The 26,487-nt window shown below is 36.9% G+C and overlaps 2 protein-coding genes across 3 annotated transcripts; both read left to right on the top strand.

Annotated features, from left to right (window-relative positions):
- Positions 1 to 345: 345 nt before the first annotated feature.
- LOC143878297 (uncharacterized) lies at positions 346 to 10,734 on the top strand. Its single transcript, XM_077380605.1, has 12 exons — positions 346 to 593; positions 840 to 924; positions 4,096 to 4,147; positions 4,246 to 4,266; positions 4,357 to 4,410; positions 6,259 to 6,309; positions 6,973 to 7,035; positions 8,027 to 8,092; positions 8,314 to 8,352; positions 9,174 to 9,296; positions 9,440 to 9,532; positions 10,311 to 10,734. Exons 1-12 carry the CDS (start codon positions 512 to 514, stop codon positions 10,539 to 10,541), a joined length of 960 nt encoding a protein of 319 aa, XP_077236720.1. The 5' UTR covers positions 346 to 511; the 3' UTR covers positions 10,542 to 10,734.
- A 2,518-nt stretch (positions 10,735 to 13,252) lies between these two features.
- LOC143878283 (ubiquinol-cytochrome C chaperone family protein) lies at positions 13,253 to 25,875 on the top strand. Of its 2 annotated transcripts, none has more exons than XM_077380585.1 (8): positions 13,253 to 13,400; positions 13,572 to 13,813; positions 14,488 to 14,701; positions 16,770 to 16,936; positions 19,366 to 19,490; positions 24,001 to 24,061; positions 25,300 to 25,348; positions 25,545 to 25,875. In XM_077380585.1, exons 2-8 carry the CDS (start codon positions 13,649 to 13,651, stop codon positions 25,625 to 25,627), a joined length of 864 nt encoding a protein of 287 aa, XP_077236700.1. In that variant the 5' UTR covers positions 13,253 to 13,400; positions 13,572 to 13,648; the 3' UTR covers positions 25,628 to 25,875. The 2 variants fall into 2 exon arrangements, with proteins under 2 accessions (XP_077236700.1, XP_077236709.1); XM_077380594.1 differs by having other exon boundaries at positions 13,282 to 13,400; positions 13,520 to 13,813.
- Positions 25,876 to 26,487: the final 612 nt, after the last annotated feature.

The following is a 26,487-nucleotide window of genomic DNA, read 5'->3' as shown; positions in this document are numbered from 1 at the left end:
GATTGTAGATGTGTCTATGGGTCATACTAACGTGTCTCAAGTGAAGCACTACAGCATAGGGATAATTCCGTAATATTTATGTAATTCATGGTTTCTTTCCCACACTCCGATCTGAGAGAGTCCATACCGTGCAAGCAAAACATCCAACTCTAATACTTGTTGCAATGGGGCAGATCCTATCTCATGGGTAATGATAAATTCGCACCCCTTACAACGTGAATAGTGACAGCTTTCAACGATTTTTGAAGTCAAAAGACTCAAAACAAGTTAACAGGCGTGTGAATTATCCTACAGGGGGTGCGAATTTATCATCTTCCCTCCTCCTTTATCATAACCAACAAAAAGCGATCAAACCCTCCTCATATGTCCTCTGCCCGCACGAAAAGAAAATCCCGGGATTTATGAAAACCTTCCCAAAAGTTCCTGGAATTGAAAATAAAGAAGAAGAAACCCTAGATTCCTGCAAATCGATAATCCAAGCGTAGAAACAGCCTTGATTCCTGCAAATTCAATGGCTGCTCTACTGCTACAAATCATCTTCATCATAATCTCCTTTCATTCTTCATCCTCACTTCCCTTCATCGTATTACACGGTCAGTATAAATCTATCTCCTTTTCGCTAATTTTCTATCTAATTTCATGCCCTATCTCAAAGCTTTGTCATTTTGTTTGATTATAATCTCGTTTTTCGATTTCGAATGGCTTATATAATCGATTATACAAAAGAAGAATGCTTTGACTGTTGTTTTACATAAAATAGTGGAAATTCAGTTGCTAATTTCACTTTGAACTGTTATCTAATCATGTTTTAAAAGTTTCTAATACATAATTTGTGACAGGCATTGGAGACCAATGCTCTAATCGAGGAATTACACAGTTCACTAATAATTTAAGCAACTGGTCCAGCTCTGAAGGACATTGCATGTATGTACTGTTTCTTTTGTTTTATTTAGTGCGACATGGTGATTTTCATTGTCCTATCTTATAAGATAACATGTCCAAACATGACCTCATGAATTGAGAATTATCTTGTTTGTTTTGCATATAATGCTAATACTCTTGCCTACATGCTGGAATTGTTCTTTTTTCACTGCATTATAAGTGATAGTTGGCAATCTGTTATGAACTTATGACAGGGGTACTAACAGTAAATTCGTTGGTGATATGTCTATGCTGGTTCAAATCTAGCTCTGCCCAATAATTTTCCGGTCCGTGAGGATCATATAACCAATTTGTCCTCCAGAAATTTCTGATATAGAGGAATAAATAGTCAATTTTTTCTGCTATATTTTATATATTTTGTTGTTCCCACATGTTCTGATCTTTCGAACGATCCATGTTAATATACTGTAAGTTTAAGGAAAGGAAAAAACAAGTCCTTTTTTTCATTGAAAGATTGATTATTAATCGATTGGCAATAACCACAGGATTAGTACTTAGTAGTAATATGTGTAATTCTCAATATTATCTGTTTTTATTTGGATATCAGTATATAAAGTTCTCAATGAATGTTTAGTGACTATAACTAGTGTTAATCAATGATCATTATCATTTATCGGAATTTTATATTTTTTATTGCTACATCTAAATTTGGGAAAAGAGCCATTTAGACATTTTGTGAACATGCTATGGCAACCTTATTTGGGGAATTCAGCTTAATTTTTTGCCCATGGGAAGACAAGTTTTCTGGAATTGAGCAGTCTTCTGGTCCATAACCTGTGAAATAAAGTCACACCCAGGACTCCATAAAATGGTCTACATATTAGCTTGAGATGGTGATTCTGAATGTAGCCATATGGTAAGTTGATTGACAGGTCCCTTTAGAGCTTGTGGCGCACTTGGCTAGGCAGGTCCTCGTCACCAATATTCTCCCATTGATTTTGTAGTTTTTCTTAGGATCCATTTTATCACTTGGAATTGCAAGAAGCTGCCTAACATTTCCAAGTCTAGTGGGAAGCTAAACCGTCATGAGACTTGTGGATGGCAGTGTTGTAATATTGTGTTGTTCTCACTCTTCTATCTGATTTTAAAGCTCCATCTTCTTGTATTTTATCTGAAGTGAAACATGCAAGAAGCTCACAATTAGAGTCAGGACTTCCTAATGAATGTGTGGCTGTCAATTTTGGAAATAAACTGGGTATGTAGATTATGGAAGCCCGTGATGATAAAAAGATGTTAGAACCAACTCAGGCTACAAGTGAACATAAAAAGGATTAAAAAAATCAGCATCGATCGTGAATATGTAGCAGATTCTGTGGAGTATCACTCCCACAACATAAAAAGTTTGTGGGTCATTCTATAACTTGTCAATAAAAAGTTCCACTAGAAGAGTGCATGTGGAGATGAGTATGAATCCAACACCATAACAGGTCTGTTAGTTACATTCTGGAACTTGTAAATGGAAGTTATATTGTTTTTAGAGTATCTGCTTTTTTAATGGTAAAATATCTGGTTATGTATCTGCAAGTTCACTTTCTGAAAACTTAATTCATGAAACTTCCGAACACTTAGGGGCCGTTTTGATATGCAGATTTTAGAATCCAGGTTTTTAGTTTTAAAACAGGGTAAAAAAGGGTTCTTGATCAAGCTGTTGTATGCTGTCTTGACAGCGTTTCTTGGATTTTGAGTGAGAAATTCAGGTTTTAAAAATCTCTCCCTCATCCTGTGATTTCTAAAACCTGGAAATGTGGGAGAATCTGCTACTCTCTGACTAACGGAAAGAAGGCCGAGAAGTCAAAAACAAGTCAAAAACGACGGCTGGTCCTCTTCATCTCTTGTCTCTTAGCTACAATTTTGAAGAAATCCCGGATTCTAAAATCTGTGTATCCAAACAGCCCCTTACTCTCCAGTCAGTCTAAATTATGGTTCAATTCTGAGCATTTACATTGGAATGTAAGAATTGGCTGACAATCATATTTTTGGTATGTTTCTCTTGGTGGAACTTTGTTAAACTTCATTTACAGAATTTTATCGGTCCTCAATGCTCCTAGTGGTCCTCTTCGTGTAGATTTCTTAATAAATTCAAGCGAATACATGAATCCAGTGGTTGGGCGGCATTAACAACTAAAATTTTTTGTTGCATTTATCAAGAAAAAACAGCAACGAATTTTTATATGGATTAATTCCCCGAAATAGAATCTTATATGCCGTGGTTCTGTATTTTATTCTTCTTGCCTAGCTAATTGGAACTCTATGGGGCCGCCTCGTGATAAATAACAGGACTTCATTTCCAGTATTGTAACATTAAATATCTAGGGATTTGCTAGGGTCCATCTCAAAAGGCATTTCGCAGCTGGTCTGTCGCTGTCAGACCAGCCACCTCGTGAATGGAGACAACAGCTTTTGTCTCCATTCACGACGTGGGTGGTCTGACATGCGACAGACCAGCCGCAAAATGCCTTTTGCTATGGATGCTAGCAATTCCCAAATATCTAATAGCTGTTATATGTGTTCTGTATTTTATTCTTCTTGTCCAGCTAATTGGAACTCACTGGGGCCTCCTCTGGATAAATAACAGGACTTCATTTGCAGTATTGTACCATTAAATATCTAATAGCTGTTATATGTTTAAGGAAGGCTCTGTATTTAAATGTGTATGTGCAGATTGCACAGTATAGATGGCCTATGTTAAATGAAATGTGAAAATCAGATTGGCTTATTTCACTAATGCAGGTTCAGAAAGTATATGAATAGAAGGGAAAGTTATCGTACTACTTGTTTTGCTATTGGAAGACCCAATGATTAAAAGATGGTGGCAGTAACTGTTAATTTATTAAGTTATAGGTTGGCTGACAGAGTAGTCGATGATTTAGCCTGTGGTGGTATATTCTAGGGACCTTGTGATTGATGACCATCATCCTGTTGACGATTCGCCTTGAGCATGTTCCTTTTGCTTTCTTGACATCTACTTCTCTTTTTTGACCTCCTGGTCGGTTGAATATTACCTTCTTCTTTTTAAAATAAGGCTTCCTTGCCAAAAAAAATAATACCACATATTGTCCAAATTTTTTTGTGGATGTGTGTGTGGGATCTGCCTTGCATGTAAGCAAAACCATTTCTCAGGAGTCTTAACATGATTATTGATTTCCCCTGTAGAGAAATTGGAAAGGGATCATGGGATTCTTGGGTTATGCCCCTTCAGGAACAGGTAAAGCCTGCCATTTTAAATTCTTCTCTGTGGCGATATTATTGATGTTTTGTACGGCATTATATAACATTTTTTGGGCTCTCTTTTATGTTATGCAGGCAGAAATTGTTTGTGAGAAGGTGGCAAAGCTGTTTGGGTCATTTTATCTGTAAGTCCTATCATTGAACTGTTGAAAGATTTTGCTCAAGATTGCTTTGGTGGATTGACAGGTGAAGGCAATGAAAGAACTCAGTGGGGGTTACAATATTGTTGGACTTTCCCAGGTAATCCACAGTGATTAGGAGCTCTTTTATATATTCCAATTTCACTTTTTAATGCATATATTCCTTATAAATTCTACTTGTTTTGTCCAAAATATTCTGTGGTAATGTTGCATTGAAGGCATGGAGATTGCATTTGCTATCCATGGACATGTTGGGAAATCTTAACCCAGTGGCCATTGATAGAAGCCAGAATAATACTACAACCTTTGGAAAATAAAGAGGCTAAAAGAACACTACTTTTAGATTTGTTGTGATTCACTGATAGACATGTGTGTGAACTTATCTCAATGAATATTATTGCTTAAGTTATTTATCATTCTGATAATGTCAAATTCCAAAGGGCGTAAGGTTGCTCCATTATGACCTAGTGGTCAAGGGTTCGAGTCACGGAAACAGCCTCTCTGCAAAGCAGGGGTAAGGCTGCGTACATCTAGCCCTCCCCAGACCCCGCAATGGCAGGAGCCTTGTGCACTGGGCCGCCCTTTTTATAATGTCAAATTCAAGATATGGCACTTTCACGGTTTATTTTTGTAGCTTTAGTGCCTTTTCGTCTTACATTTTGTAATTTTAGCTGGCAGTAGATGAATATGACTGCCTTCCTTTGATATTCACTTTCTTTGCTATGTTTTATGTACTTAATCATGTTAAGAGGCACATGTTCTCGGCAGCCCTGAATTTATGAAGCACTTTTAGTTAGTAGCCATTAAGGTATTAAAAAAAATGTAACTAAGATTAATGTGGAAGCACAATTGCTTCTGACATTTTACAATTCAAAAAAAAAAATGCTTCTGACATTTTGCCGCCTTTTTTTCACATTTGCTTGATTTTGATATTGACACATTGTGCGCCAATCAAGGTTTTAAATTTCGGTTTCGGAGTGCGTTTCGGTCCTCACCGAAACCGAAATTTCATTCGAAAATCCGTCGAAATAGGAAAAAGTAATATTTTATCCCGTACGAAATTTCTGTAATTTCGGCTGAAATTTGGGGATAATATTAAATAACGAATAAAATTCAGATTTTTTAGGGACATTCCTTAAATTTCGGTCAAAATTTTGTAACGTATCAACTTAACCCAATTTCGGTTTCGGTCTCAACCGAAACCCAAAATTTCGAAATTTCGGATTTCGGTCTAAATTTAAAACCTTGGCGCCCATGACCCACCTATATGTGTAGCTTCCCCGCACCCCTACTCCCACTCCCACTCCCACCCCCACCCTCTCCTCCTCCTCCTCCTCTTCCGCTGCCATTGTTCGTCATCGGCGGGCTTATGTTGCTTATCATACCATCATGTTCTAGAACTTTGATTTACTTTATTGATATAATATCTAATAGTTTTACTTGGCCTGTTGCGATTTCTTTCTGAGGTAACTGGCACATTTACTACCAATTTTATCTGTCAATGTGATATTTGATTTCCCTAGATATTTAAAGTCCTCTGTGCTTTAGACTTGTGATTTTTCAACATGCTCATGATTTATGGTTTGCATATTGTGTGTTTGCATGGTTTTCTTCATATTCTGATAGTTCTAATCTGTCATGGTTCCACAAACTTTTTTTTTTTGAAAGGTATTCCAGAAACCTGTTTTCCGAAGTTAAATGTGCGGACATAAAGTTTCAAATTCTGATGCAAATGCCAGTTGTCTGTCTATTCTGCTTTATGTGAATATTAAAGTGCTTTGTAGCATCTGTGCTTCATGTCATGTCAAAAAAGGCTATTTCAATGCCACCTTATTTTCTTTCCAGATATCATTCATACTTGAGGATTCAAAACTTAGTCTTTACATTTATGATGCTTATATCACCTGATGATATAAATAAGACGTTAAGCTGTTTTTCTGCTTCCCAGGGTAACGTGATAGGTCGAGCAGTTGTCGAGTATTGTGATGGAGGACCTCCTGTAAGCTCTTTGAGATCCTGTACTTTCTCATATGGATATTTGCCATTTCTTGCATAGCTCGTCCTTTCTGCACCTTGATATCGGCAATTGTACTGATAATATTACAGTGAAATAACTGATAGTTTTTTATGGAATATCTGAATTAGACGCCCAAATCTAGAGTATAGCTTAAATAGTTGACCATAGGTTCAATTTGATGTCAACATTAAAATTTATATATTTGGGAAAAGATATTTACTGTAAGCGGTTGGACATTAAGGGGCCGTTTGGATACATGGATTTTAGAATCCAGGTTTTTAGTTTGAAAACAGTGTAAAAGAGGGTTCACAACCAAGCTGTTGTATGCTGTCCTGGCAGCGTTTCCTAGATTTTAAGTAAGAAAACCAGGTTTTAGGAATCTCAGGATGGGGGAGAGGTTTCTAAAACCTAGTTTTCTTACTTAAAATTCCAGAAACGCTGTCAAGACAGCATATAGCAGCTTGATCATGAACCATCTTTTACACTGTTTTCAAACTAAAAACCTGGATTCTAAAATCCGCGTATCCAAACGGCCCCTAAGTGTTAAACGATTACTTTTCTTTTAATTATTCTGTGCCCATCTTATTAACATTACCAGTATTCAGCCACTTAGTTTTTGAATAATTTTTCCTTATGTGCGAACAGGTTAAAAATTTCATTTCAATCGGAGGTCCTCATGCTGGTACTGCTTCTGTACCACTTTGTGGAGTAAGTGCTCTATTATTTACATCATTTGTAATACATTCACATACAGCATGTACAAAAAACTGCTTTTAGATCCAATGTTGGGTAATTTCTACCTGAAATAGGTATAGAAGATAAATTTTGGGTTGGACTAGAATTTGAAGCCATTGAGACATGAAAAGTGGTTAGGAAGATTCTGTAACTAACTAAAACACGGATGGCATTTACCACCAAGGTTTAAAATTTCAATTTCGGAATCGATGAAATTTTGGCTGAAATACCGAAATTTCGGCCGAAATTCGGTAAAAAAAAATCGTTAAATTCTGAATTTGGCTGAAATTTCAGCAAAAAATTAAAAAAATACAAAAAATTCAGAAATTTCGGCATTTCGGCCAAAATTTAAAACTATGTTTACCACTGCTTAATGAAGGGATAGATATTCTATAACCAACCTTAAATGTTATTCACTTCCACTGTATAAAGGTAAAACCAATTTCCTTCCCTCAGGAGACACGGAGAGTGGAAAATGGTCAGCTCTAGTTGATATTTGTCACTGCTTAATGGAGAGGTGATGGCTTGCTCACATTTTTTACGGCTTAAACAAGGAATTCTAGCATCATACCCCTTGCTTGTATACAACTAGTTTTTGTGGGCTATCACAATCAGCTTGCTCCATTAGCTGATCATTTTGACACTTATCTTTGGGTGGTGGTGTGTCTGGCCACTGGCCAGCCACCCTTTTCTGACATCAACAAACTTCCTCAGGTCTCATAGAGTCACAAATGCCACTAGGTACAAGTTCTTCATTCAATCATTCTAGGTTAACCATGTAATTGCATTAGAAATCTTGACTAAAAGTGGTTTGCAAATGTGATTTAAATTGTAAGCACTTCAAGTATAGGTCAATTTTGATGATTATGCATCCTTAGTTGCATGAGTGTTATCTTCAAAATCGGCATTATTCTATTCTCCAATTGTGGTTAATATTGTTATTGGTGCCTTCCTACTTTTGCAGTCTGGTTTCATATGCATTCTAGTGGACACCTTAATCAAGACAGAGATATATTCTGACTATGTGCAGGTCTGCATCTCTTTTCCAGTTTGTTTAGAACTCTAGTTTGCAGATAGATTAAGTGCCTTCTTATTAGATTACACTTATTTTTTCCCTTGGACTACTTATAGTGAATGCCTATGTGATTTGTAATGAAGCCTAAATTAGTACTTTGTGTTGGTTGAACTTTTTTTTTTTTTTTGAATGGTTTTGTGTTGGTTGCACCTAACTCTGATTTGATGGAATTGCAGGCTCACTTGGCTCCCAGTGGTTATCTTAAGATTCCTACTGTGAGTATATTCTTTCTATGGGCCCTTAGAGATGTTTAATCCGGGATAGTAAGCCAAGTCTTTAGCACTAACCCATGAGATATTATTTTGATATAATTTTAAAGCATGTCAGATTTGTTTGGAGTCTTCAACCATGACTGGTAGTAGACTGACAGGACAATGGGTAGCCAAGTCTTTAGCATTAAACCATGAGATGTTATTTTTTATTTAATTTTAAAGCATGTCATATAATATGTTTGGAGTCTTCAACCATGACTGGTAGTAGACTGAGAGGACAATGTGTAGACATGGAAAAAAAATTTCCTTTGGATTTGAGAGCAAAGCTACTGTGTCCATATTATGGGATTTGCTAAGCAATTTCTGAGCCATCTTTTGCATGTGATGACAGCCACAGATGTTGACTTTTTGGCGGATTTTGTCTTATTCAATTAATTCATCTGACATGAATGTCATAACTTGCAAAAGATGACTGAGAAATGGCTTTCCGAGAAATTGCCTAGCAAGTCTCCTATATTATTAGATGCAACTATGCAAGGTCCCATTGATCCACTCTCTGCATGGGTAGCCTCATATTCAGCACCTCATATTCAGCCAGTCCCCCTAGTATCTTATTTGGAGAAGTATTATCCAAAGATTTCACTTCACAATATGTAATGCTGTTTTGAGTTACTTAAATTTGATATTGCTTGTTATTTATGAAACCTGAATTTTTTAAATCTCTGTATTCTTGGTTATTTCTCACTAATGCCATAAGCTGCCAAATCAAATAGTACTTGTTCTTTATCTATGAACAGAAGTATCAACTTTTTTCTTTATTCCAGGATATTCCTGCATATTTAGAAAAATGTAGGTTTCTTCCAAAGCTTAACAATGAACGTCAAAATGAGAGAAACTCCACTTACAAGGAAAGGTTTAGTAGCTTGGAGACACTGGTACTTATCATGGTAAGTTCGAAAAGAACACTGCTGCCTTCGTTTTTGGCTCACTCCAAAGAAGCTTTGTCTTAGCTTTAGACCCACTTAAATTAATTGATCCTTTTCTACTAAAATTGTTTTAACCATTGAAATGTCTTTCTATTGGTCATCAGTTTGAGCATGACACAGTTTTGATACCTCGTGAAACGGCCTGGTTCGGATATTATCCAGATGGTTCCTTTGGTGAAGTTTTACCTCCACAGCAGGTATGTATTTTATTTCCATGCTATAAATCAGGACTATTTAAATACTTATGTTGTCTGAGATGTTGGACATTAACTTGTAATCACACGAGGTGAAACAAGCAGAGGTGCCTCCCAACAGTTGGGTGGCTTGGGTGTCTTTTAAGATAAACTGAGCTAAGGTCATGTTTGGCAACCATGAAAAATTATTCCATGGAATATTCGTGAGGCCAACTGTAAAAGGTGAGCTGAGGAGGAGGGAGGGGAGAACTGATGAGGAACAAGTGGAGAGAGCATGAGAAATTTCTAAACAAAAAAGATCAAGAAAAATAATATTCTACTTCAGATTGGGGGTGTTTTTTTTCTCTGTTTCTCAGTGGCCTTTCATGCTCCCCTCACTCCCATCTTCTCAAGTCTCCCTCTCCATCCATCTCTCATAACTGGCCCCACTAATATTCCATGGAATATTTTTTCACGGTTGCCAATCATGCCCTAGAGGTTGGATTTTTCCCCATGAGCCATCCATAGCAAGGCCTAGGAAATAAATGTTTGGATCACTGAACAAGTGGCCTCCACTTATACTTTAATCACTACAATAACCTGCAACTTTTTCCTGGGATGTCTGCCATGTCACACTATAGCAGGTCGTCTCTGTTGCAGAAAAATCATTTGTTGCTGTATCAGTAATGTTTCTGAACTATAGGATCGGCGACAATCATCCCATTGCATTCTATCTTCTATTATTTTTTCTAGCTTCGTGTGGTATTACATAATATTCCTTAACACACTTTGGATCTTGCAGACACAACTCTACATGGAAGACTGGATTGGTTTGAAGACCTTGGATGATGCTGGAAAGGTTAAATTTATTAGTGTACCAGGTAATCATCTCGGCATCTCTAGGAGCGATATGCGAAAGTACATTGTCCCTTACTTGGAAGAACAAGCACATGCGAAGATCATCCAAAAATCTTCTGCTTCTCAACAACCACCTTCCATCTGGAATGTAATTATGGGATTGCTAGGGTTTTGAGAAAATAAGTTGTGATGTATTCTCAAGTTCAGATAACCTCATCTCTCTCTCTCTCTCCGAGTGTGTAATTTCTGTGTTTATTTGTATATCTGCAGTAATATTAACTTTTTCATTTAAAGTTACTGGAACCTGGTTAAGATATGTTGCCAAGCCTAAGAAGATTTGAACCAGAGATTGTGGCATTATTCGGGAAGACAGTCTTTGCCTCCACATATGCCAAGCCTGTGTGTTGCAGCATGCTTATCATAAAGGACATAATCTTGTGCTTCTCCTATATGAAGGCCCTGTTTGTTTTAGATTATAACAACCGATTGTAGAGTCCCCAACCGATTATTGGACCGAAAATTGCACTAAATTTGAGTCCAATAATCAGTTGGGGACTCCACAATCGGTTGTCATAATCTAAAACAAACAAACAGGCCCAAAGACTCATCATTGAGCAAAAAAAAAAAAAAATTGCTTTTAGAGCATATTTTTGTTTTGAATTGTAATATTGTATGGAATGTGACTGTTTCGGCTAAATATGGTGTTGATACTTAATTGGAGTATGTTTTAGTATCATTCTTGGCCCATGCTATGCATTGTGTAAAATGGTGGGTCCCACTCTATGCAAGGGTGTGGGCGGAGATGATGGGCCCCACCCATCAAAACATGACGTGTACAAGGGTAGGAACCACATAAGCAATGGTGGCCCCATCCTATCATAATATGAGTTGTAGAATGGTGGCCTACCCATGTTATGCTGGACGAGTAAAAGAATTTCATGGGAAAAAAAAAAATCCAAAGTCTCTAGTAGGCTTGCAAAAAGTTTTATTTTAGAAAATAATTTCCGTGGAAAATTAAAATTTGAGATTAGATGATTTTGATGGATTATAAGGGATTTTTACCAGCAGCTACTCAAGGAATTCTTTGAATCATGTGATCTTGCACCATTGTAAAATTCATGTATCCAAACGGAGTCCAAGGCATGAAGTAAGCCTTTATAATTGCAATCTGTACATGAAGTAAAATAGGAAGAATAGAATAACACTACTAATAATTTTTTTCAATTATGAAAGAACCAAATAAAAAATATTGATAGTGCAAGCAACTATAATGTTTGAAAAGAATCTAAATTCACAGATGAGAAAAATCCTAAAAATTTTGCAGTGAAATATCAGAAATTTAAAACCTTCAAGCGATCTAATGGAGAAGGTTTTTGGGTCTCTTTATCTCCTATGAGTTGGTTTTAGGGTTTAAGAAGTATTAGAAAGACGCTTATGTCCTTGCCTTTAGTCACAATGACCTATCTATCCTTGGCCGTTATAAGATGGAGAAGCTTACTGAAAAATGAGAAATTATATGGTGCAAGGGCCTACAAGAATTAGGCCTTTGTACAGGCGAAGTACCATCCTTGACATTTGATCCAACAGCAGCTCCTCAAAAAGCTCAAATATCAAGGGCGGTACCCCTACCGTATTGCTGTAAACCCTTACACCAAATAAAATCTCCTGAAAAATATACTATTAGTTATCTTAGTATGAGAAGCTTGATATTGACACAACCACGTTGAAAGGGAGAGGATTTTTTCGCCCCCTCTGTAGGATAATGCGCCCCTCTTTTAACGTGAGTTGTCGGCGTTCAGTCAAACCTTTCAAAATAAACATTTCAAAAAAGAACACATGAATTGTCGGCGTCAAATCACATTAACAGTGGGGCGCATTATCCTTAGGAGGGGGGGGGGGGGGGGGGGGGGCGCGAAAAAACCATTGCCCCTTTGAAGTTAGTATGATTTTTACCTTTCATTTTATGGGTACTATCGTGGAGATGACATGACCCAAAAAACTCACACTTATATTGCGTGGTCTCAATTATTCAATAAATAAATAAAATAGCAACCGTCGATGTGCACTTTCTATGATCCAATGGGTAGAAATGTTCGATAAGAATGGGTCATGAAGGATCTGATCTCGATCATGCTGGCATCATATCCATGGGCCCAGGTCAAGCTAGAGATTTTATATAGTGGCTAGCGTCAGGTCTATTATTTTTCGAAAAATACAGTGGGATGATCCGAACCGTTCATTTGTTGGGCCACATTGTAAATTGTTTGTACCCTGCAGATCGTCTCTATAGGATCATCCTTAGGGATCGTCTCTTCGATAAGAATGGGTCATGAAGGATCTGATCTCGATCATGCTGGTATAATATCCATGGGCCCAGGTCAAGCTAGAGATTTTATATAGTGGCTAGCGTCAGGTCTATTATTTTTCGAAAAATACAGTGGGATGATCCGAACCGTTCATTTGTTGGGCCACATTGTAAATTGTTTGTACCCTGCAGATCGTCTCTATAGGATCATCCTTAGGGATCGTCTCTTCGATAAGAATGGGTCATGAAGGATCTGATCTCGATCATGCTGGTATAATATCCATGGGCCCAGGTCAAGCTAGAGATTTTATATAGTGGCTAGCGTCAGGTCTATTATTTTTCGAAAAATACAGTGGGATGATCCGAACCGTTCATTTGTTGGGCCACATTGTAAATTGTTTGTACCCTGCAGATCGTCTCTATAGGATCATCCTTAGGGATGGGCCCCACTGTACTTTTCAACAAATACTGGACTACACGCGATGGGCCCCACCATATATAACCTCTCTCGTAATATCATTCCGATCATCATAAAATGGCGAGATATTGCTTATTTTTCGATTATCGCGAGATTTTCGCAAATCTCCGCAAAGGGCAAATGTGGAAATATAATTTTGCATATCAGCAGAAAGTCGAAGCTAATGAAAAAGAAAAAGAAAACAAAGCCTAAAAACACAAAGCTCAAAGACAAAGCAAAGAAGAAAAGGGTTCTCTCTAAAACCAACCGAGGTGCGTAATACACCCCCTGTTTATTCTCTTTCAGAGTTTCTATTTTGAATAAGTTTAGTCCCTGTTGGTTCCTATAGAAACGATTCACACAATTTATTTATTTTTATTTTTTTTTGCAGTTTTATTAAATTAATCAAGAAATTGAATCATCTTTTATTTTTTCATGGAAAGGTTGGAATTCTAAGAATAAATCTTGGACAGAAATACCCATTTCTTTGTTTTTTGGGGAATTTGGGTGAAACCCAAAAATGTTACCCAGATGGAGCAGGACATATTGCTATTTCTCCAAGTTTGGATTACTGAGGAAAATGGAATTTCCAAAGGATTTTTACAGAAATTATTCTAAGGTTGCTGCTGCGGCGTCTACAACTATGGAGGATTCCCTTGCAAAAGGAGTCTCAGGCAAATCAAAGGTATAAAGGAAGACTAATTTATTTTCAATTTTAGGGTGAATATCATCGTCCAAGGTTGATATTCTTGTTTTATCATTACTATATTGAATTGGGTTTCCCATGAAATCATTATAGTGGATTGCTTGTTGGTTTTTGTTGATTTTGCTGAATTATCACTGATGTTTGTTGATTGGGGAATGATATCAGCACAACCATGTTTTAATAATTGCACTAACCCATCTTATCTTTTATTATTTAAAAAGCTGTAAAAGATTATTTTACTCCCCATAAAGTTCTCGCAAACCAATTAGAAAAGAAAAATCAAGCTGAGTTTGTGCAATTGTTAAAACATGGTTGTGTTGATATCATTTCCCTTGCTGATTTTGTCTTTCGTTCTGTTACTTTCTTTTCTTATATTTTGTATTTATCTTTCCAAAATTTCTATGATAAAATGTAACTTCAAAATTCATCTTTTATCCATAACTAAGCCCATTAATTGATGTACACTATATTATATACCATATGCTACATATTCTCAGTGTAATCTCAATCTGGTGTCTTAATTTCATGTATCGGTTGGCCTTCTCTTTGCATCCATCTCGTTAATACCTTCAGTTGGTTCATACTTATGCTTAGAGGAAACTATATGTTGTACTCTTTATTGATTGAAGCTCATAAGCCATGTGTTTTGACAGGTAAATTTAAATGCCATGTTTTGGTCTAGGCCACATTCATTGGCCTTGGCCCCGGACTCACCTTTGAGAATAGAAGAGCCAAAATATGATGGCTTTCGGTATTTTATGCTCAAGTTGTTGCTATTTTATAGTAAACAAAGCAAATCAATTAGAGGGGCAAATGCAGTATATCGGCGCATCATTTCGCAAGTTGATAGACCTGCCATATATAATGGTGAGTCTGTTTTTTTATAAGAACAATTTGCAAGAAAAAAAAAGGGTGTTTGCATCTCTCTCGTTCTCTTGCTGTTTGTACATGTTTACAACCTTCGCAGATTTTTGTTGGCCTACCTTGAAAGTTGCCAAAACTTATGCATCTATTATTTATTCCTGTTTCACTAAGGTAGAGTAGATACAATTTATGGATATCGCCATTAAGTTTGTTGTTGAGTTTGCCTAGGCTCATTTTATTGGAAGTTGGAACGAAATATATAATGTAAGTGTGTAATATTAAATTTCCTTTAAATCATCTCCGTGAGATGATCCTAACCCCACGATCTATACAGGTTTGTATAATGTGCAGTCCCTTTTCACACTGGAGGGTTAGGATCATCTTATAGAGATGATTTACGGCTGGGATACCGCCTATTTATGTTGTGGCGTATGAAATGAACAGCTTGGATCTTACTAAGAAGTGGGCCCTACTATACTTTCTGAAAACTACTGGACTTCACATGCACACATAATATAAAACCTCATATTTTAGAAAAAATTCCCATCGGTAGCAGCAAGTCCGAAATGGCCAATGTTTTGTTACATTCAAACCTTGAATAATACAACCAAGAGGGAACTTAGGAGAATCCCTTGCTGTGAAAAACTGTCTTAGAAGCTTCAAACATTGTATCAAAATCATTATGACAGGAGATTCCGAGCCAGTTGATCAATGAACTCCATGATGAGGCCCACCAAATGAATGGTCCACATTAAATCAGCTCCGCCCCGGATCCCGCCAAATTAATAGTCCACATCATATGGACACAAGGTGGTGGGGCAAAAAAGAATTTTCTGATGACTCCATGATCAAGAATTTGCCTCCACATATGCCAAGCCTGTGTATTGCAGCATGCTTATCATAAAGGACATAATCTTGTGCTTCTCCTATATGAAGGCCCTGTTTGTTTTAAATTATAACAACCGATTGTAGAGTCCCCAACCGATAATTGGACCGAAAATTGCACTAAATTTGAGTCCAATAATCAGTTGGGGACTCCACAATCGGTTGTCATAATCTAAAACAAACAGGCCCAAAGACTCAGTCATTGAGCAAAAAAAAAAAAATGCTTTTAGAGCATATTTTTGTTTTGAATTGTAATATTGTATGGAATGTGACTGTTTGGGCTAAATATGGTGTTGATACTTAATTGGAGTATGTTTTACTATCATTCTTGGCCCATGCTATGCATTGTGTAAAATGGTGGGTCCCACTCTATGCATGGGTGTGGGCGGAGATGATGGGCCCCACCCATCAAAACATGACGTGTACAAGGGTAGGAACCACATAAGCAATGGTGGCCCCACCCTATCATAATATTAAATTGCATGGATTCTTCACTCACCCATTTTGATATGCATTGGCTCAAGGGTCTTTGTGAAACACATTTTTATTATCATTTTTTTTTTTAGATTTTTTCCTGAATGGAGCTTGCCATTAATTTGCATCTACCATAGTAGTTGTATTCAGCCTTCAAATTCTATGTTTAGTTGAAAAAATCAAGATGTCTCTGCAGAATACCCATGTCAATATGGGGATATTTTTCCTTGAATACAAGCATCCTTGTAGATAAATGTCCATTTTCGGTAAATGTGATAAAAAGTTTTTTATTTTTCAGAAGGAAATTTGTTAGAATTTATCCTACTGATAATGGAGACTTATGTGTTGGGTTTTCTGTCCTTCTCGACGAAGATATCATCATTGTATAGTTATCATTCTAATATTTCATCATTTATTGTTTTCCATGTTATCTTGACTCTTGAGAGTCCATGAAAGATGTTATAACAATAACCTCTCCTCGTTATCCCTTGGTATTTATATGAAGATAAGCATCAATGCAAATTTGATGTAGTAAGATATTTCTGTCTTCCTAAACCCTTGCATTGCAGCCTTTAACCATTGTGCTTCCTGATGAGGGTTAATTTGTCTGTCATGATAGATTTACTAGACTGTATTCAATGGCAATTATTGGACTTTTGTATGCACATAGGTTTGCAATGCCATAATTTTATTTTTCCTTTCATTTATGCAGTATTTCAATTGGAGAAAACCTTTAGAACAACATTTTCTTTGCTTGTGCTTCATATGTGGCTTTTCTTACGACGCTTGAAAGAAGAGGGAAAGGAAGGTGTTGAGTTCGGGCAGTACCTATATGAGATTTACAATCATGATTTGGAACTGAGAGTATCTAAAGCTGGGGTTAGTGATCAATTCTTCATTAACTTTAAATTGATTTGGAATTTAATATAACTGAGCCATTTCTCTTCAGTTGGGTGAAATTCGCACATTATCAGTTAAAAATTAATCGAAATAATTTTCTTGCTCAAAGAATGTTGAATTTGAACTAGCATATTGCAATCCCTAGTCAGCGACATGGTTTTAAATTTCGGCCGACCCATCGAAATTTCGGATGTCAGTCCGGAGTCCGGACCGACACTGAAAGTACCAATTTCGGCCGAAATTTCCGAAATTTCGGGTAAACGTTGCCGAAATGTGGGGACAATAATGAAATTTGTTTTTTTACCGAATTTTGGCCGAAATTTCAGTTTCATCTACAGCTAAATCCGATACCGAAACCGAAATTTCAAACCTTGGTCAGTGATTCAGAAGTGAATAATGATCAACATCCTCACCCTGATGACTGGCATGATGATCAACATCCTCACCCCAACATTATACGGGCATAATGATCAACATCCTCATTTCCCGTCCTCACCCTGATGACTGATGACTTACAGAAGTTGAATCTCTGCCCCTTGACCGCCTTGTAGCATCTCAACACAGAGGTTACTTATCTTCTCTGTACAGGCCCCACTAAATAGAATATAGTAAAAGTTAATTATCTCCAATGCTCCATCTCAAATGAGTTGCACTTCAATGCATTGGGAGCTTGTAGCACATGTATGCCTGACCATCTTGTTAGTTTTTTTTTTTTTTTTTTGCAAGGATGCCACATTGATCTTTTGATGGCGGCTAACATTTCTTTATTTTGTTTGTAACGACCTTCTATTTGATCAAATCATAGTCCATCTTATGTTTATAGTGCCATATATTGGAGTAGCTAGTGGGCATATGGTCCTCCAATGATCACAACATGGAACTGTATTTTTTTTATATGGATCTGTCACAATCAATTTGTAATGGTATCATTCAAAAAAAATTTGGAATGGTGGGCTACCTGTTTTGAGTTATGTCACAAATATCTCTGACATTTTCAAAATATCACTATTTTATCGCGACATTTTGATAAAACGACAAAATCTCTACATTAAAAAAAATATATAGCGATATTTTCATTTTGATGGAGTAAAAAGAGATATTTGTGACATATCCAACGTATGCCTTTGGATGCTCCGGTGAGAAGAGGCGACTCGTGCCAAATTGATGGAGTAAAAAGTGGTAGGGACAGACTGAAAACAACTTGGGTAGAAACAATGAGGAAAGACTTGATAGCTAGGAACATAACAGAGAACATGACCTTGGATAGGATAGAATGGAAGAAAATGATCCACGTAGAAGAACCCAACTAGAACCAAGATTAGAGCCGGGTAGATTCCTTTTGCCTTCTTCATGATTCTTTTCTATGGGATTCATTTAGCCGACCCCAACTAGCTTAGGACAAAGGCTTTGTTGAGTTGAGTTGAGATTTTCATTTCGATCATTTACCATGAAAATATAATGCTAACATCACCATATTTTTACAATATATCCATTTTCTATTTTTAAATTATATATATATTATTTGTTTTTTTTTTTAATTATTTTATTTTATCATTTTTCCCGATATAAACCCAGAAAAAATAACAAATAAAAAATTATTGAGATTTCCCCTTGCCGAGAAATTCCCGAGAACAGTACTTGTGACCTAGGTTATGAATTGTGAAATGGCTTGGTTGGCAACTAATTTTGATTATAAATCATGTCAGAGAATTTAAAAGAAATCTCAACTCAAAAGATACGGAAAGTTTATGAAAAAATTCAAAATTTAATTGTATGCAAAGCTTATGTATGATCAACTTGGCTGGAAGCAAACTTAAATCCTACAAATGGGTTGAAGGCTGGTGACAGCCTGTCCTTTACGTTGTTTCTGTAACAGAGGGTTCGCTATGCATCGAAATCTATCGCGAAGATTTCCCCCTCCCCCCCCTTTTAACGTGATTTGACGTCAAAAAACGTTAAAATCTGCCCATAATTCACGTAAAAGGGGGGAGAGAGAGATTACCCTACAGGTGGGGGCGAAAAAATCATCTCCCTTATTTGTTAACCTTACTAAATGTGATTTGACTGCATAAAAGTCAAATAAATTGATTCAGATCTTTACAGTTCATTATCCCAAAGTGGCATGCATTTATCTCTTCTTAAACTTTATAACTTTTCTCTATCATGGATTCTAAGGATAGTTTATCACATGCACATCTCTTCCAGTGGAGCTTATGTGATCCTATCAGCTAGGAACAATTTAGACTTTTAACTCACTCTTCAGAAGAAAAATAAAATTAAGAAAATAAATTTTAACTTCATGCCCCACTTTATAAGCTACTAGAATAACTGCTACAGACCACTAGAACGTCCCCATCATAGCCATTCAACTTACCATGTGTTTTTCCTTGTGTACTATTAAATCACAGGTAAACTTGCTATTGAGTAAATGGATGAAAGATCTGGAAAAGATATTTTATGGGAACATTGTTGCTTATGATGCTGCCATGCTTCCTGCAGCTAAAAAAGATGAGTTTCGAAATGTGATTTGGAGGTAAAATATCCAGCAGAGCCATGTCAAGCATTTTAGCAACATGAAACTCCATTTTTTACTGATAAATCTCCCATGTTAGTGTTGAATTGGACTGGGAGTATCTACTGACTTATTATGATATGCTGCAAATTATCCGTCACATCCTTTAACGTAGGCTTTGCTTACTTTCCAAATCATTTTCATGGATGCTGATTGGAGGCTGATTATCATATGATGCTTGAAAATCTGTCTATGTTTTGGTTTAAGCTTTATAAATATTTTGGCCAGTTGCTAACTTCACTATGGTATCTGTGGAGAGTCTAACTTACGATGCCCTTGTTGTCTGTGTTAAACTATATATGTTTTGAAGCCCTCATTTCATTCAAACAAAAACTTTGAATGTTTTGAAACAGTCAAGTCATTAAGGCAAGAAATTTCCATATCATCCCACAGGGTCTTGATCCTGACTGCAAGGAATATGGGAGACATCTCGAAGTGGCTCCATTGTAAGCATGGGTCTATAATTGGTGGACCATTCTTGCTTGGGACTTAGACGGCATTCACTGATGGTTGGTCAAAATGTTGTCTGTGTAAGTATAAATGATTAAATAATGCCTTCTCCAACAGCTCAAGCTTTTGGAGTTACTGGTAGTTTCACATGGTATCAGAGCCAAAGGTCCTGAGTTCAAACCTCCTTGTTGTCAAAAATCCACATGCTATGGTCAACCCAAAAATGGGGCCACATGTGACACGTGTAGGCCAACCCAAAGAAAGAGGGGCCACAAGTGAGGGGGAGTGTTAAAGTATAAATGATTAAATAATGCCTTCTCCAACAGCTTAAGCTTTTGGAGTTACTGGTAGTTTCACATTGTCCACTGACAATAAGCATACATGGACAAGAACATGAAAATATACTTTGGTACTTGAATTGTGCCAAATTTTTATTTATTTTGTGCTATCATTTTAGTTGTGCACTGACAATAAGCATACATGGACAAGAACATGAGAATATACTTTGGTACTTGCTATAAACTAAATTTATTTTTATTTCGTGCTATCATTTTAGTCTGTCTGAATGTGACCATTTTAGCTTTAATGTATTAGGGGCTCTGACCACCCACCATAAGAGGGTTTTTCTCCCTACTTGGTGACGAGATGTGAAATCAGGTTCATTAGGAATAAAAAAAAGGAAGAAAAACTTATAGGAACCTTGAATTAGCCATAATGTTTGTTGGAACATTGAATTCGATGTAACACAATAAATTTACACATTTCTGCATTTAGAAGTGCTCTCCACCAAGAAGTTATAGAGATCATGATGGTAAGCGGATATTTCACCCCAGGTTAGGCAAAAGTATCTGTGGTTTTATATCCATTAAAATATGGAGACCTGACATCCACACTTCCACAGAGTTATAACCACTCACACTTGTTTGTAAGGTTGTGGATGGGTAAGACCATTTTATGAAATGACAAAATTGCCTTATGTGGTATTGGTGTACAAAGCAAGAAATGAGGAAGGAAGAGATTCAGGCTACTCTTGATATTCAGTTTTTAGACGAAAGACCTTGGCGGGCAGAAAAACAAGAGAAAGCACATAATCGTCGTAGCTTCAAATTTCCAATGGTCCCAAGAGTAGAAAATCCATGGATGCCTATGGGCACAACAATGATAGTAGATAGATAGATGGATAGACTATCAACTCCCAAATGATAATTAACCATGTGGTGCATGCAACCTCTTGCTTCCCTGCATAATCATGGTGCTTAGGAGAGCCACATGTAGGTTTTAGCATTAGGTTTTAGCACATTCATCATGTTCTTTGCCTCATCTCAATATTTAATGTTCGTTTCCTACTTCAAAATTTTGTGCTAGTGTTAAGATCAACCTTGTCATGGGATTGAGCTTCTAGCTCTATGGTCAAGGCTTTGTTCTTCAACCTAGAGGTCGGAGATTCAATCTCATCTTACCTAGCAAAAAAAAGATCAACCTTGTCATATTTGCACCTCTAGGTTCTCTTTACACGCCCCTCAAACAAGTAAGATGGTTTTGTACAAAAAAAGGTAACATGCTTGAAATAATGTCGAGTCAAATGATTAACTGTATAATGTGATGCCAAAGAATAATAAGGCTCATTTAATTGAATTGATGCAATTTTGATATTACGTATAAGTAACATATATTGATCATCATATTTGTAATTTTATGATGTGCATACATCTTATCGGAATATAACATATTTCTACTGATACAAACAATGTGAACCCTGGCGCAGCGACACTTGGACCCATAGTTTTGAAACTCCTCCCCATCGTCGTAGACTCCCCCGAGTTGACTCCTTTTTCCCTTGGCCGCGTCCTTGTCGAAGTCTGCTTTTTGCCCTACGAAGTCAATCAAAACTCCTTTTGACTCTCCCGAGTTATGACCGTGTCAATCAAGTACTCAGCTGTGTCAACCTGTACTCACCATGTCGTATTCAGGTCCAACTGGTTTTTGTGACTCAAATGAAGCAGAAACAAGAGCTTTATTATGGGGTCTCAAGTTGTGCGTGGAAGTTCGGATCAGCCCTCTCTTGATCAAAGATGACTACCAACATAATAGCATGGGCCTCAAAGGAAACAAAAGGCCCTTGGTTGTTGGCCCCTATCATTGCTGAAATTCGGGATCTCATTCGGATTGCAAATCCTCAAATCCAACACATGAGAAGATCAGCAAACGAAGCTGCCGACTCTTTGACAAAACAGGGAGTGGAATTGACTGAAGTACAGGTCATCGAAAATGTATTATCTCAGCCTTTAAGAGCCTAGGGCGTCGTCCGAATTTAGGTCTTTTGGCTATGGGGACTTGTTTCTTGGCAAATAGGGTAGTTGAAGTGGTACTATGGGCTGGTGATGCAATGTATTCTCGTGTAGGGATTTTGGTGTAACTGTTTATAGCATTTGTATGATGCCTCGCCCACCTGATGTATCTCAGTTGATAACTTGATAGCATAGGAATAAAGTTTCGTTACCTTTAAAAAAAGGGAAAAATACATTTACACCGCCTCCTCTAGTTTCTGACACATCCAACTCTAACCCCGACTTTCAAAACGTTACAAGTACACCCCTGAGGTTTCAATTTGTATAAGTTAGACCCCCTCCGTGAACGATCCATCAGTTTAACCTAACGGAAAGGCTGAAAGTTGAAACTAACCTAGGTTAAGATTTTGAGGACAGAAATACCCTCGTCACTGGTTTTAAGCCATTTACAGAGGGATTAGGGTTATGCCATTTCCTTCATCACTACCGCCGTCGCAATCTCCGGCCACCGCCATCGTCTACCCATCTCGGTACCCCCACCACAGACAATGAAACCCTACCCCATGGCTACATCAAACCACACATTTCAAGAAAAAACATTGATAAAGACAAAAAAGCCCTAAAATATTAGGGTTTTTGTTCAAAGCATGATAATGATGTGAAAGAAGACAAATAAAACCCCTACATTGAGGGTTTGTGTTGATAAATAAACGAGGGTTTGAATCAAACCCTAATTTTTCAGTTTTCAAGTATGAAAACCCTAATTCTCAGTTGGGGAAGATGAAGGCATTTTGGTCATTTCCGCCTCGCCGTCTACTCTGTCACGTTAAAAAAATCCATTATGACTTCAGGGGGTGTATTTGTCACGTTTTGAAAGTCAGGGTTAGAATTGAATGTGTCACAAACTAGAGGGGGTGTATCTGTATTTTTCCCTTAAAAAAATCCCATATAGAACTTTTCAAAGTCAACCAAATCATAAAAAAAAGTTACTCATGGTCAAAATAGTTATCCAAATGTTCCTTGGTCTTCGTTTCTTCTGCTGTTAGCACTTCTGATGATTGACAGGTCTGCTGGGGTGTATGTTTAGGGTGGGATTCGCTAGGTTATTGTCTAGGTGTCCTTAGCATATACACGGATACTGTAGTTGGGGGTTGGAGGTCTGCTAACTAAAATTCTGGGAATCTTTGGGATACACTATATGCTTACTGGTTGGTGGGACAACTTGTCCTCCTCTGTTGTATACGGTTATAACTTTCAATAAAATACTTGTTGCTTTTCAAAAAAAATATATATATGATTATTTCTTGTCTGGCATGACAAAATTCGGTGAGAAAGAAGGGCAAACTTTGATGCGAGAGCAAGAAAGCAATGATTCCAGGAACTTTAGGGAGTGGGAGCCCTTAGCTTATGAACTTTAGGGCTCTTATGAAGATCCCTTACTTTTTTTGGTGCAATGTTTCCATATGATTGATTTCCCATAAGCTTGTTCTTTTTTCATACTTTGTTGTTCTATTACATGTTATTACATGCAATTATTATTCATGCAATCTTGTTCGTCATTCTCTCTTCTAGGATGTTAGAGAATACATAATTCGATGTGTTTCTTTTATCCAAAATTTGCCTTTGCATATTAGTTGTCATGCAAGTTGATGATATCATGGTATAATTGCTTGGTATTGGGAATGATAATTGCACAACAATATGCCGAGACGCTTATCCCACTGATATTGCAGGAATGTTTTCTCTGATGATGGTTTGGAGACGCCGAATGATGCTGCAGCCACAGCAGTCCAGGCATGTTATTTTCTTCCTCTTTTCTGCTAATAAATCAGTTTTAGCTGTTACGAGGCATCTCTATCCTGTTTTGATGTACTTTTTATTGTTATCTTAATCACGATAAATGTACCAAACAGAGACTTGCATCCATGATGACAGCGTCAAGTTTATGCGAGACCACGTTGGCAAGCGTGCCCCTAATAAACCACGTTTAATTATTTATATTTCTTTAATCTGACAAGCCTATCTAGCTTCTAATAAATCCAAATCACCAACTATTAGAACAGACTCACTGTGATTGTGGTAAAATACTGATATACGGTTAGTTGGGTTCTTCAATCAGATTGTGTGTGTACATTTCCATATTCGATGTTTATCAATATTCAATGTCGATCAATAAAGTTCTCCTTTATGCTAGTAGGCTTTCTGTAAATATCCATATGTTGGATTGGGTGCATGTTCATGCATCTGAATCACGATTTTAAGATAATACCGTCATGTCAGTGTTCAATCTATTTGAATCAAAATTCAAACTCATGTGGACCAAATAGCTTAATTAACAAAGAATCCTTGCATTTTACGTGGACCTTCATTATAAGATGGAAGAAAATACATAGAATTGACCTGGAATAATATTACTACAGTAACCATTCAAAACAAAACGAAAAAAATAATATGACTACAGTAAATTTAATGTCTGGAGAAGAATATAATACAAGATGCATCTAAGAAAGTAGTTTAGGGACTTTTGTAGAGGCCCATCAAGCATGCGAAACGTGATCATTTTAGATTGAAAATTCAAACTGAAGTGAACTCGTCTCCCTTGCTTTCCACAGTATACCTGCTATGAATTCACAGTAGCTCACTGACCAAGTTTAAACTTACCTGAATTGTTTGGCGTGGTTCAAACTTCTGATTCCAAACTGATTTTATATGAAAAAAAAAACCCAACTGAGACTTTTTTATTTGTAAATTTGGTTAGTGCTTCATTGACTCAGCTGAGTCAAACTTGGAAACCAAAATACTTATTTTCATGTTGATTTAGGATATATGACTGTTTATGCAATGCACATACTTGCAAAAATTGCCCAAACAAACTAGTGCATCGGACACCGCTGAATGCAGATTTTTACACACTATTATCCATGTCGGCTGAACTACAAACATGAGCGTGTTTTTTAATGTTTTTCCATCTGTGGGAATTGTCCTCTAGCTGTGAAGAAACTGACTCCTGTTAGTTCATCTTATGTTTTCAGGCACTGTCGAGGTATGCTCGAAGGGAGTCTACTTGCCTGTCATTAACTGGTAACACAACATTTTTCTCTGTTCTCCGACTTTATTCATATTTTTATCTCTTTGGATGTAGTTAGCTATCTAGGTAATTTTTTAGCATTTCTTGCTAGTTAATTGTGTTTCTTTTTAGGTTTTAAAAGATATTCTTTAGAACTTGGTCTAAATCACTCTCTCTTGACAAGTTCTTGATTTTTTTTTTAATGGGCAGACAAGGAAGCAATATTTTCTGGTAACTTCATGTTCACATTATTGGAGTACCAGTTGCTTGAGGGAGCAAATTCACCGAAATAATATGGAGGGCTGTGGTGAGAATTTCATGGCATTGTGGGTATGAACAGTTGTTCCCAATGGCTCTATGGATAACTTTAATGAAACAATTGTAGAGTTTTATTTATCTCCATTGAAAGTGATTGTTTTGAGCAGCAATGGTTTAGGAAATAAATGAGCTTTGGTGTGGAAGCATTTGACTTGGATGATAATTTGATAGTTTTGTAAACATTGTTTTATTTTAGTTTTGGTAAGCAAGGTTGAGATACAAAGCAAGGTTCCCAATGGTCTTTGGATTGGCTAACTTAGCCTAATAAACGTAAAACAGGCAACTTGACTGAGTCAATGAAATCCCCTTAAATTTTGATGAAAAATATTGAAAAGAAACATCAAAATATCACAAAAATTCTAACCATGGAAGAAAAAAAGAGGGAAGGATCAGTTTTTTAATGCAACTTTGCCCACCAAACACTGTTTTCTTGTTCTTGCTAACCAAAATTTTATGTCTTTGCTTCATAATAATAAGTTCAGGTTCCATTTCTTTCAACATAAAATGGGCGTAAAAAAATAATTCTACGCTCATTTTTAAGTGTAAAAATTGGAGTAAAATTTGTCTTACACCTATTTTATGTCGGAAGAAACAGAGCCTTACAACAAAAAAAGGCAGGTGGTGCGGATCGTGGTCCAGTCAAGGCAACCGATTTGGGGTGCCAAGGACCAGAATTTCACAAGTACCATTGAACTAGTCCACACATACAAGTCATACTCTTGGGTCTAAGGTTACTGGCAACAAGCAATGAAGAAACGGAATAAGGGAGTATTTTGAGACAAAATATGGCAGTGCTGCCGAAATCAATTCCCTACATATATTACACTGAGACAAA

The sequence above is a fragment of the Tasmannia lanceolata genome, unplaced genomic scaffold (genome assembly GCF_043159265.1).
Source record: "Tasmannia lanceolata isolate RefF3 unplaced genomic scaffold, GAP_Taslan_0.1 ptg000002l, whole genome shotgun sequence".
Classification (NCBI taxonomy): Eukaryota; Viridiplantae; Streptophyta; class Magnoliopsida; order Canellales; family Winteraceae; genus Tasmannia; species Tasmannia lanceolata.
The sequence above is the reverse complement of the archived record's forward strand: the minus strand, read 5'-3'. Positions and strand labels throughout refer to the sequence as shown.